Raw genomic sequence first — 12,938 nt, 5'->3', positions numbered from 1 at the left:
TGCTCTTTTACCTAAAGTGACTAGCAGGTGGGCTGACAGATCAGGAGTATCAGCATCTTCGGGTGGAGATCTGCTCTTTAACAATGGCCTTCACATTGTTGCTTTTCTGGAGAACTTTGTGGTCACTTATCATTATTCCAGTGCCTGCCTCTCAACACCTCTGGGAAACAACAAGGTCCTTTCTCTCTCGGAGGATCTATAAATCCACACTTGGATGGAGATCCTAGGCTAAGCCCTTTGCAGATCGTCTCAACAACATGTGTGTGTGTGTCTGTGGTTCCAGCAAGCTCTCTAGCCAGCCTCTCTATGTCTCTGATTCCTCATCTTTAGAATCGAGGCCACCCTTCTTAAACCCTAACCACAGCCGCTGCCCCAGAGTAACTGCTGTAATAATATACTAAATTCCTCGTTGAAATTAGGCACGTGTTTTCTGTTTTAATTTGGAAATGTGTGTGATTTTGAAATAGCACGTGTGTCTCTACAAGATGCCAGTGAATTTGTGCACGCTCACATGCGTGTGCACGCATGCATCACAGCCCCCATGTTTGTTAGCTGCTCTGGAGGTGTGATGAGGATGTTACACGTGGCCCCTTTCTCATTCTAGGTGATGGGCTTTGGTCTCTATCTGATGGACGGAAATGTCAGTAACATTTACAAACTGGATGCCAAGAAGAGAATCAACCTTAGCAAAATTGATAAGTTTTTTAAGGTTAGTAATTGGTGCTGGGGCCAAGCAGGGGCACAGAATTACTGGGGCCTAGATCCCTGGTGGAAGGAAAGGATGGCATTGGCCAGAAAGCTGTGGAGATGGTCACAGGCATCTAAAGATTCTCAGGGAAAAGGAAGATAAAGCGCAGGCCCCAGCTGCTCTCACTAAAGCAAGGTTACTGCCCACATGTGAGTGATGCTCAACCTCAGGACTCGCTGGGATTCCACGGGAGGCCTTGTAAGTCTTCTTGCATGTCCCTTTCCCCTTTCCTAAAATCTTTCCTCTAAAGGCATAGTTGCATCCTAGAAGTCAAAACCTATGTGAATTTTCATTACACTCTACAGCTCATGGAGACAGAAGAAAAGAGTAGAATTTTTAAAAAGATTTCACTTTTATCTGATGTATAGGGGTGTTGTGTCTGGGGATGTGTCTGCACCATGTATGCAGTGCCCACAGAGACCAGAAGAGGGCATTGGATACCCTGGAATTGTAGTTGCAGGTGGTTGTGAGCACTATGTGGGTACCTAGCATCAAACCCTGCCTCACTGAAAGAGCAGCGAGTACTTTTAACTGCTGAGCCTCTTCTCCAGCCCTGAAACACTGGATTCTAAGTGGCTTCATGTTTGCCCTTTAGGCACGATAGCTCACAGCATTCTGTTTAAGCGTACCCTCTCAAGCACCTCTGAGGGCTGACCATTGGGCCCCAAAACTCTCTAAGAGAAACTCGCAGGTAAATGTTAAGCCTTTGGTGTTTGAACAAAGAGATGTCCGTCTGGAACTGAACCCTCGTTCTGACATGGCTGTAATGTTGGATCCTGCAGATGTGAGATCTGCCCTAGGGGATAGTGTGTCGTGACAGATACTAAGTGAGGCTTAAGGAGATGTGTGAGTCACAGAGGTCTTGTGGCTTGATTTCTTAGCTTTTCTACAGATCTGCCCAGGGTGAAAACAGGCCCCATGTTGGGAAACTGCTATGTCTGCCTTCAGGCAGGAGGAAGGAAGGTAGAACCAGGCCTGGCTCCACTGCCTCCTAGTGCCTTTGAGAAAGTCATGAACTAGACCTCCCGGAGCTGAGGGTTCTGATCCTGGCTTTTGCTCTATCTGGTCTGATTTCCTGAAGAGACTAAGTTCCCTATGTGTCAATCTCTGTGTGAGTACCGAGGGAGGGAGGCAGGACTGACTCAGTCTAGTTATATATGGATTGAGACCATGGATGGTTGGGTGACTAGGTTTTATAGTACTTAGAATTAAGCCCAGGGTCTCACCCATGAGAATTAAGGCCTCTATCATTAGGTATATCCCAACTTTTTTTTTTTAACTTTATTTTAAGGCAGAGTCTCACTATAATGCGCATGATGCCTATGAACATAAGATCCTCTTGCCTTCGTGTCATGAATATCTGGGAGTGCAGGCCTATGCAGCCAGGCTTTGCTGAGATAGTATTTGTAAAGCTGCTGGTTCTGTACCCACTGCAGGAGAGACAGATGTAGGGAGACAGTAGCCTCCCTTCCTCGTGTCCTCGGCTGTCTGCACTTTAGGTATCAGGTGGACAGTCTCAGATGCCACCGCAGGCAATAGCTCACTGCCATTGGCTCCTAGTCATGTTTGGAGCAGCAGAAATCTTCTGAGCTGGTGAAAGGACCCTGTATGAGGAAGCTAGCCATCTGGTCCTTTGTTTCATCTAGTCACCTATGTGACCCTGGATCAGTCACTTTGCTCTCTGGTGTCAATTGCTTGAAGTACACAGTTGGTCGGAGGCAGAGGAAGGGGCCTGTGTGCTGGTTGGGATTCCTCTGGGCGCCAGGACCCCATGGCTACCCCATTAGGAATCCTTCAAGCTACCGGCCCCAGGTGCACACTGAAGCCTTCCACCCCGACGGTACAGCAGCCCCGGCCTGCGCGAGCCATCTCACATGCTCTGTTTGCTTCCTTTGCAGCAGCTGCAGGTGGTACCCCTTTTCGGCGACATGCAGATAGAGCTGGCCAGATACATTAAGACCAGTGCTCACTATGAAGAGAACAAGTCCAAGTGAGTGCCTGCCGTAATGTCTCTTGGCTCCTGTGAGGATGCCCAGCCTGGGCAGGGCGCTGAGGGACCACTTCAGTCCCTCCTCCCTCCCCAGAGCCCTGGGCAGGTGGATTCCCACAGTGCCAGGAGGGGAATGGCTTGAGTGCTCTGAGCCCTTTTGCATCAGCCCTTAGCTACCAGGCTCTAAAGGGCTCAGAGCACAGCCACACCCCCTGTCCTGCTCTGCGGTGACTCCCCCTCCCCTCAGTGGGACAGCAGGAGTCTACTGATGGCAGCAGTCATCACCCTGGTTCAGGTCTCTGCTCAGGTTTTGTGACTATGCAGTAAGTACGTGGTTAACGGTGTGGCTTGGATGGTTCCAGCTGTGTCCTGGGTTGGTAACTTGCCCCTATGTCATCTAAATAAACCATGGTTCTAGGGAATCTATGTTAAGGCCTGGGGGAAAGTTAGTGGCTCTCAGGGGGGTGTTGGGGGTGGGGCGTTTCATCTGGCTCCAGCCTTTGTCCCTCTGATCTCAGATTCAGATTTCCATCTGTAGTACCTACAACTAAGAGACAACTAATGGCCTATTCATGTGATTGGTCCTTGCCACTCTCTGGCCAGTGTCTTTCTTAGTTTCACAGCGCTGACAAGTAAACCCGAGGTCTTTCCCATGCTGGGCAAGTACACTTCTACTGAACTATAGCCTCTTTTTACTTTTTATTTGGGGTCATTACTCATTAAGTAAACTCAGTCTGTAGCCTAGGCTAACCTTGACTTTGTGATCCTCTTGCTGCAGCCTGTCTTAATAGCTGGGATTAAAAAGATACCCGCAGAGCCTGGGTAAGGCACAAACACCTATACTCCCAGCAGTTGGAAGCTGGAGGTAGGAGGATCCGGAGCTCAAGGCCAGCCTCAGCTATATTAGAACCCTGTCCCCCCAAAAACTAAGATACCTGCAAAGGGGTCCTTGACCTATAACCGATATATATCTGGAGCCCCAGAGATGAATCCTTGGGAAAATTCATGTCTGGCAGTCTTAGAGAAAGAGGCTGGGTGGGCAGATATCAGCTTCTCAGACAGAGTCAGAAGTTTGAGCAACAGTGTCCCTCTATAAACAGCTCAAAGTGAAAAGCTAGAGGCGTCTAAGCCAGAGGAAGGTTCATTCCTCATAATCCTGAGGAGAGCCCCTTGGCATCTTTTAAATAAGAGTTCTGTCCAAACCCTTCACCTGCCTACTGGCTTCCCATTCTCTTGATCTGTCTATTGAGCCACTAGTTCTGGACAGAGCAAGGGGGCTGAGAGTGAAGGTTTTTCTTCATTTATTTCCTCTCCAATCCACGGTGGGTTTTTTTTTTCCCTAATGACAAGAAGACAAGAGAAAGAAGAGAGGAGAGGAGGGGGAAGAAATGGAAGACAGAAGGAAGGGAGGGAGGGAGGGAGGGAGGGAGGGAGGGAGGAAGGAAGGAAGGAAGGAAGGAAGGAAGGAAGGAAGGAAGGAAGGAAGGAAGGAAGGAAGGAAGGAGTGGTGGGGAAGAGCTTCCGACCACACCTCTCAGAATGATAGAAAGCCACCCACCATGGGTACATCCATGCTACCAGGTCCTTGTTGGGAAAGACAGAGAGGTTGCCTCCCTTGGCTTTGCTCGACTGTGATTCTGTCCTTTTGTGGCCACAGAGAGGCTGTGATCTTGGCTCTCGCCTTCTCACTTACCTGGTGAGTATCGTGCACTGGTGTCCAGAAACACCTATGGTAAAAATCTGGAGAAGGCAGAGACAGGACTCTTCTTTCTAGCCATGGTGCCTACAGAGCAGGCTCTGGGGTGTAGGCAGCCACTTTACCGTTTGGTTTCACCCAGAGGAGCCAGCTATGTTGTCTGAGGACCAGGAGCAGCCTGTCCCACGAAGGTGCCTGGAGCCATGACCCATGCACAAATCCTGTGGTTTTTCTCCTCCCCAGGTGGACATGCACTCAGAGCAGCATCAGCCCCCAGTACAACATCTGTGAGCAGATGGTTCAGATCCGGGATGATCACATCCGCTTCATCTCTGAGCTGGCTCGCTACAGCAACAGCGAGGTGAGTTCTGTGGCTGGTCCAGGGTCCGCAGCTGTACAGAGAGGCTGGGCAAGAGAGGGCATCATGGAGTAGGGAGAACGCGCTGCCAGAGGTAAGAATGTGCCTTGTTGGAAGTGTGGGCTCAGAGTCAGACTAGGATGGATGCTCAGTATCTCTGTGCCTCAATTCTTTCACCTGCAAAAAGGGCCATAATGCTAGTAATGCCGGAGGAGGGTGGGCGTGGGCAGGGAGTCAGTGATGGAGAGAGAAGGTATTGTTAACAGATGCAGAGGTAATCATATAGGAAAGAGAGTTTCCTTCCGGCTTTCTTCTTGGGGGTATTTGTACTTTTAGTAAATAGCCACTATTTAAGAAAAATATGGGTCTAAAATAGCTAGGTAGGAGGAACTACTTTTAATGTTCTATCACACAGTAGAGGGCCTGTGTTTGATGATAATTATGATCCTCCATAGGAAGAATGCCATCAGGGGTGATAGGTACACCAGGGAGCCCGTCTAATCATCACATGTTGTAAACATGTATTGCATGTCTACACTGTGTCCCATAGAGATCTGCAGTTGCTGTGCCAATCAAAAATAATTCAGACGTTTTTTTAAATGGAGGTAATGACAGTGTTTACATTGAAAGGTTCACTGAGATAATTAATGGGGTGCCTGGCATATGTGTCGTGTCTGGAATAAATGTCACTAAGTATTCATCAGCTGCACAGGACTCATCCCATGTCACCTTCAATGGCTAGAGACAGCGTTCTGAATACTGCTCCTAACACTGTTTAAACACGCATAGCTGTGTCATATGATCTTTGCAAAAATAATGTAAATGGAATCCGAGAAGGGTAAAAAGGCCATAAAGGGCTGTGGAGATGGCTCAGTGGGTAAACATTGCCATGCAAGCGTGAGGACAATGGAGAGAGGATCTCCAGAGCTAACACAAGGCCAGTGGTAGCACGCGTCTGCGACCTCAGAGCTCCTACAGCAACATAGGGTGCTGTGGACCAGACAGCCCAGTGAACTATGTTGCTGCAGTGTCAAGCAACAAAGAGAGCCTGTACCACAGGAAACAGAGTGTGAAAACCGACACCGCAGTGGTCCGCATGTGCAAGCACCATAAAGATCTCTCCCAATACTAAAGATTGGGCTTTGAGCTTTTGCTTTTTTTTAATAGACCATATCAATTATATAATATTAATTCATAGCCTTAAGGGAAAAATTAGATAAACAAAACCAATCCCATAGAATCCTACCATCCCAGAACTAACTTTGATTATCATGTGTCTTTGTGGGCACCTTCCCAGAGATGCCTTTCTCACAGAGACGTAATATGCGCTGTTTAATCTGACATAGGTCCCTAATCTGAGCGTCCATAGTGTGGAAGAGGCCACGTTTGCTCACTGGCTCCACCATGTGGCCCATGGCCGTACTGATTATTCTTTTCCGAACCCCGACTCAGAAAGTATCTATGACCATAACCCAGCTCACTGGAAATGGGGATCAGTCTGACAAAATACTGGCAGTGTGATCAGTAAACCTGGAGTTCACAAGGACCATGTCTAGTGCAAACCTGTATCTGTCTTTCTAGATGTGCCAGTAAGCTGAGATAAGCAGGAGAATCATTGGTCCTGAGGCTGGAATTTCTAGTCACATGTTTATGACATCTGTGACTAATTCTGGCTAGAGATATTATTATTTTTATTATTATCATTATTATTACTATTACATCCTGGTATTCACAAGGGATTACTTCAGGATCTACTACTGACACCGAAGTCGATAGATGTTCCAGTACCTTATAGAAGTTGCTGTTTTTCATATAACCTACCTGCATACTCAAATATATCATCAATTGTCTCTATTATTCATAAAACAATATAATGTGTAAATGCCCTATAGTCTAGCTTCCTCTCTGCTACTGTGATAAAATACTCTTGACAAAAGGCAACTTAAAGAATAAAGAGTTTTATTTATTAGTTCACAATTCCAGGTTAGAGTCTATCACTTTGAGGCAATCACAAGGTAAGAGCTTGAGGCGGCTGCTCATGTCAGGTCCACAGTTAGGCATGGAGAGAAATGAGTGCATGCCCTCTTGCTTCTGCTCAGTTCAATTTCCCACTCAAACACAATTCAGGACCTCCTGTTTAGGGAATGGTGCCACCCACTGTAGACAGGATCTTCTCACATCCAGTTAACTTACCCATGGACATACCTACAGGCTGACTCGATGTAGACAATCTCTCATTGAGACATCAATTCTACATTGTACCAAGTTGGCAACGAGAGCTAAACATCACACCATAAATAGTTGGTTTCCTGTGTATAGGGGGTAATGACAAAATCATACACTACAGATACGACATTTTTTTCAAAATATTTCTCATCTAACATTGCATGAGTTCATTGGCTATAGACTACCTCAGACACCTAGGGCCAAAGGAACACCTTTCTATGTGCATATGTGGTGCAGTTTTTTATGAGTTTCAGTAGTAGCATTGAACAAAACACTATAAACTCTGATTTTAAAAAGTAATGAGCCTTTGCCCATAGAGAAAAATCAAAATTCCCATGAGCCTCTTGCCACAGTGTTTTTATCGGCAGAGAGTGTTGTTTGATCTCCATTTCTGTCTAAAGATAGGTAATTTTGGATGAATCATTAAGATTAAATGAGGGTTGCAGCCTTGTGACTTCTGTTTGAAGGAAGTGTTCTAAACATGTCTGCCATGGCTTTCCTGCAGATAGAGCACTACATGGCACAGTGGTTCTCAACTGTGGGTCACAACCCGTTTGGGATCAAATGATTTTTTTCATGGGGTCGCCTAAGACCATCAGGAAACATAGATATTTACATCACAATTCATATCAGTATTAAAATTACAGTTATAGAGTAGCAACAAAAATAATTTTATAGTTGGTGGTCACCACAACATGAGGAACTGTATTAAGGTTGGGAACCACTGGCATAACACATCAGCCCTGTTTGAAACTGTTAATTAAAAGCACAAAACTGTGGGCATCTTGACACTGCTTAAGCTGCAGGGAAGATGTTTGCTTGCAACCCAAAAAGGGAGAGGGCTCTGCTCAGCTGGGAGCATGCAGGTGTCTGCTAGGGATGGAGATGTTGCTGCAAGCATTAATTTGGGAAATTACAGGAAGTGATGATGCAAATTTGCAAAGATACTGTCCATCATTGATGACAACTTTCATATATTCATGTACACATACATACATATCCATGTACATATACCGTGTGGCTACATACATGTATATGATGTGGAATGTTACACATACAGACATTTGTGCCAGATCTTTTTAATTGGGGCATTGTAGTAGTAGGTGAGCTGTGACACCATTTTGGTGGTCTGCGATTAGCACTGTATGCGGAGTTGACTATGAAGCCAGGATTCCTGTGACGTCACAGTGCTGGGCGAAGGTCATTGCATGCATACATATTCATGTTTCATTTCCCTGCAAAGATGCTATCCTGGCAGTTACTGGTGCGCACTTCCTACTGTGAATACGGTGGAGATAGGGTTAAACCCTTTGCTGAAGGGCTAAGTGGGGATCTCTATGACACTTCCTGTGGCCTTCATCATGACACCTATCAAAGCCGAGTTTACCTAGCAAGGGAGCATAACAAACACACAGTTCTTGCAGGGAATCACAGGAGGACTGCTTATGAGCCTCAGGCACATGGCCCATGAGGTGAGTGTGAAGTTCTGTGTCCCCCAGGTGGTGACAGGCTCAGGGCTGGACAGCCAGAAGTCGGATGAAGAGTACCGGGAGCTTTTTGACCTGGCCCTGCGAGGCCTGCAGCTTCTATCCAAGTGGAGTGCCCATGTCATGGAGGTGGTAAGTGTCCTGAGGTGCCAGGCCTCACACTGGCCTGACTCACAAGGCATCCATGGGCATCTGCCTCTAGTTGGCACTCTGTCTTTCAACATAAAAATCCATATACCATACTTACCCAACTGAAACCTGCATTTAATATATTTACAGAAGTATATGACCTTAAATTAATAGTTTCATCACTTAAACAACAAAAATATCACATGTGGGACCCAGCACCAACATTAATTGGCTCACAACCTCTTGTAACCCCAGCACAGTAGATAGTTTGCGTCTGGCTTCTGTGACACCCACACTCACGTGCACTTCCCCACAGACATATAGAAACATAAATAATATTAAAAGTAAATCTCATAAATGAACCCACATCTGGGGCTGGAGAGATGACTCAGCCGTTAAGGCTAGGCTCACAACCAAAAGCCCACATCTGTCACCCTGCCCGTTTAGCCTTCGGTATTCTGACTCTATGCATCCCAGTTTTAGAGATTCACCATATATAGACTCATAGAGCTCGTGTGGTGTTTTGTGTCTGGAGTTTCTTACATTGTGTTTTCAGGGTCCAGCCCCATCCTGCACGAGTCAGTATGTTTACCCCACATCCCATTAGTGCTCCCTGGTGTTGCTAGACTGCTTTGTTTACCACTCCTCAGTTGATGGGTGTTGGCTGTTTCTTCTCCCTCCAGTACTCTTGGAAGCTGGTTCACCCCACAGACAAGTTCTGCAACAAGGACTGCCCGGGCACCGCGGAAGAGTACGAGAGAGCCACGCGCTACAATTATACCAGCGAGGAGAAGTTTGCCTTTGTGGAGGTGGGTGTGGGAATACCTTGCTCTCCCCACCTACTCCCGGACGGCTGCTCCCCGTGGTTTCTGGAGTTATTTTGATCCCCAAACTGTATTATCTTTTTAACTTGCTGCCCTTTATCTAATTTTTTTTTACCAATCTAGGTTGTTCTCTGTCAAAAGCTACTAGGAAATGATGAGGGATCGAGCTAATTTGAAATGCCCCTAAGGAAGAACAGCTGCTAGTTCCTGGGGTAGTAAGAGCCGCTTTTAGTAGGAGTGTGGCCATTGGTTGCTTCCCCGTGCTCCAGTGGATGACCTCATGGCCATGGGCAGCGCTGACTGTACTCACTGAGTTAAAACATGATAAATAGATGAATACATGAATGTTTATGAAAGGAGGATATGAAACCGGAGGGGAAGTCCTGAGGGAGGACGGGGGGGGGGGGGGGTAAGCATAGATATGATCAAGACATAATGTGTCCGAATCAGAGTTTCTATTGCTGCGACGAAATACCATGACCAAAAAGCAAGTAGGGAAGAAATGGGTTTATTTGGCTTATACTTCCATATTGCTTTTCTTTATTGGAGGAAGTCAGGACAGGAACTCAAAACAGGGCAGAATCCTGGAGACAAGAGCTGGTACAGAAGCCATGGTGGGTGCCGCTTACTGGCTTGCTGCCCCTGGCTTGCTCAGCCTGTTTCCTTGTAGAGAGAGCCCAGGTCCACCAGCTCGGGGATGGCCCCACCCACAATGGACTGGGCCCTCCCAAATCAGTCTCTGAGAAAAGACCTACAGCTGGATCTCAGGGAGGCATTTCCTCAACTGAGGCTCCTTCCTCTCTGATGACTCTAGCTTGTGTCAAGTTGACACAAACCAGCCAGTAGTACATAATGTATACATGTATGACATTTTCTAAGAATAAATTTTAAAAATATATATGGTGAGGGCTGGCAAGGTGGCTCAGTGGGTGAGAGCACTGGCTACACAGCCTTGGGGACCTGAGTTCAGATCCCAGCACCAGTCACAGAACAGATCAGGATCCTACCCTTAACCCTGGTGCTGTGGGGATGGACATAGAAGAATAGCTGGGCCACACACTCGGTTCTCTTTGGCTTTGTTTGTTCTGTGGTTGGTTTTGTTGACATAGGATCTCATTAAGTTGCTCTTGAACTCACTTGCTAACCAAGGCAGGTCTTGGGACTATAGACTTGTTCTGTCAAGCCTGGCTGAATTTTAGCTTTCTACCGGAGTACTCACACAATACATGTTCCTTCAATGGCCACAAAAAGGGGGATTTCACACTCTCCAAGTCTCCCTGAGAGTCTCGCTGTTTTGTGCTCTCACAGGTCTTGGCAGTGGCCATCTTGAGAATGATCTTGGTCATTCTGATGGCCATATGGGTGACTATCATTAACCCTGGCATTCTCATTTCCCAGAGTCTAATGTTACCAAGTATTTTTTCATGTACTTATTGGCCATTCTTCTATCAGTTTGTATAAGCTATTTTTGAAGTCTTTGCTCGTTTTTAAAGGTTGTTTTCTGCCTTCTCATTATTGAACTGTGAGAATTCTTTCCAAAATGTCACCACAAAACCCTCACCATGTATGTGATGGAAACAGCTTCTCAACTTCATGATTTTGCCTCTTTTTTCCCCTTGACAATGCCTTTTGAGGAAAGCTCATTTTATATTTTGCCAGAGTCGAATTTATTCATCTTATTATTTTACAGTATGCCAATGAGGACTCTAAGAAATCCTTACATGGTCTCAAGTCGCAAAGACTTTTCCCTCTGGTCTTCCAGCCTTGCCCACTCTGTATTTGGAATTATTCTGAGCCCTTCTTTATTGGTCTCAGTGTTTTAATGATGGGGTTGTCTGTGTGAGACACTGTGCATGTGAGTGTCTTAGGAAGCCAGAGACATCGGAGAGCCTTGAGCTGGAGTGGTAAGGGCAATGGTAAGCTGCCCAACATGGGTGTTTGGAATTGAACTTGGGTCTGTAAAAGCAGTTAGTGCTCTTAACTGCTGCACCAACTCCCTACTCCCTGTCTGGATGCTTTTTAATTTCACCTCTGGCCAGAAGCCCAGCTCTTTGAATGCCTCTCTTATTAGTTCTCTTCACAATACCTTACTGCAGCCAAACAGTCTACTCTTTGGCTTCTGGGGATGTCCTCACCATCTGACAAGGTTTCTTACCCTAATTGCTAGAGGTGTGCTTGTTTGTTTGTTTGTTTGTTTGTTCTGTTTCTTTAATGCTTTTCAGAAAGAAACAAGCCTCACGTGTAAGCATGCCCCCCATTCCGCCATTTCTTCCTGTTCAACAGAAGGCTTCCGTTTCTCATGGACATGCATAGCAGGGCTTTCTTGGCCATTGGGCCTTCTGTGCTTCGGGCTGGTGCATGCAGTCAGACACGTCACTGTGTGGGTGTGAGAGTGTGGCCACTGTGTGAAGGCCGATTCATCATGTCCCCAATTCGTCACCCATGTCCCCTCTGTCCTCACAAGTCAGGGTGTCACCACTCGAGACCGACTCAGGAGGCAAGTTTACTGCTGGTAAAGATGGACTAGAGAGACTGTGTCTCCTACCTGAGCCCATCATTCCTATCCCCACTGCGCCGAGTCAGCATCCCCACCAGCCAGTCTCAAGTGGTAACACGACACACGCTCCCCTCCCCTCCTCTGCACAGGTAGAAACAGAGGTGTCCTCGGGACAGCTTCAGGAGAAGATTCCAGTGTAGAGCTCAGATAGCTGTCAGCCACATGGGGGTTGAAACAGTGATCTGGTTTGGTCTAGTTCATGTCAGAGAGATCTCCAAAAGGCACAGGAGTACCACCCAGAATGTGGTTCAAGGACCAGCTGTGATTTGTCATCCATCAGCAGTGAGATTAGAGCATGGGTCAGGGTGACAGTGACCAACTTCGTGAAGCACAGCCATGCTTTTGTGGCAGGATACTAGTATCATTTTCTAAGTATTACTTATTTCTGGTTGACACGTGGTGGCTATAAATATACCTGAGGTCCACTGTGACATGTCAGTGCTTTGGATGCAGTCTGTAAAGGTCAGATCAGCTCATCTGCACATCTGTCACTTTGAATTATAATTATGAGCATTCAAAACCCTCTCTGAGTGACTGTTTGAAATACGCAGCTACGTGTGTAGTGCAGCTTCCCCACCGGGGCATAGCACAGGAAATTGTCTCTCCTACCCAACTGCACATGAACTACCCCGTCTCCATACTGCCACTGTATCCTTCCGGGTTTTCTCTCTCGCTAGCCCGTGTGTGTGTGTGTGTGTGTGTGTGTGTGTGTATGTGTATGGTGTATGCATGTATGTGGGGTATATGTGTATGGTGTGTGTGTGTGTGTGTGTGTGTGTGTGTGTGTGTGTGTGTGTATGTGTATGGTGTATGTGTGTATGTGGAGTATATGTGTATGATGTGTGATACATTTATGTGCCTGTGGAGGCCAGAGCTCAATTCCATGTGTCATTCCTCAGGAGCTGTCCACCTTAGGTATTTTT

General features: G+C 46.6%; 1 protein-coding gene across 6 annotated transcripts in view; it reads left to right on the top strand.

Moving 5' to 3' along the window:
* The window catches only part of Cyfip2 (cytoplasmic FMR1 interacting protein 2), a 119,011-nt gene that overhangs the window by 37,513 nt on the left and 68,560 nt on the right, over positions 1-12,938 (top strand). For all 6 annotated transcript variants that reach the window (NM_001252459.1, NM_133769.3, NM_001252460.1 and 3 more), the window contains exons 9-13: positions 605-709; positions 2,647-2,738; positions 4,678-4,795; positions 8,518-8,637; positions 9,318-9,443. In NM_001252459.1, coding sequence (NP_001239388.1) covers positions 605-709; positions 2,647-2,738; positions 4,678-4,795; positions 8,518-8,637; positions 9,318-9,443 — 561 coding nt within the window. The remainder of the gene's footprint in view (positions 1-604; positions 710-2,646; positions 2,739-4,677; positions 4,796-8,517; positions 8,638-9,317; positions 9,444-12,938) is intronic.

This window comes from Mus musculus, chromosome 11 (assembly GCF_000001635.26).
Source record: "Mus musculus strain C57BL/6J chromosome 11, GRCm38.p6 C57BL/6J".
In the NCBI taxonomy this organism is placed as follows: domain Eukaryota; kingdom Metazoa; phylum Chordata; class Mammalia; order Rodentia; family Muridae; genus Mus; species Mus musculus.
Note: the sequence above shows the minus strand (reverse complement) of the source record. Positions and strands in the feature narration are given on the sequence as shown.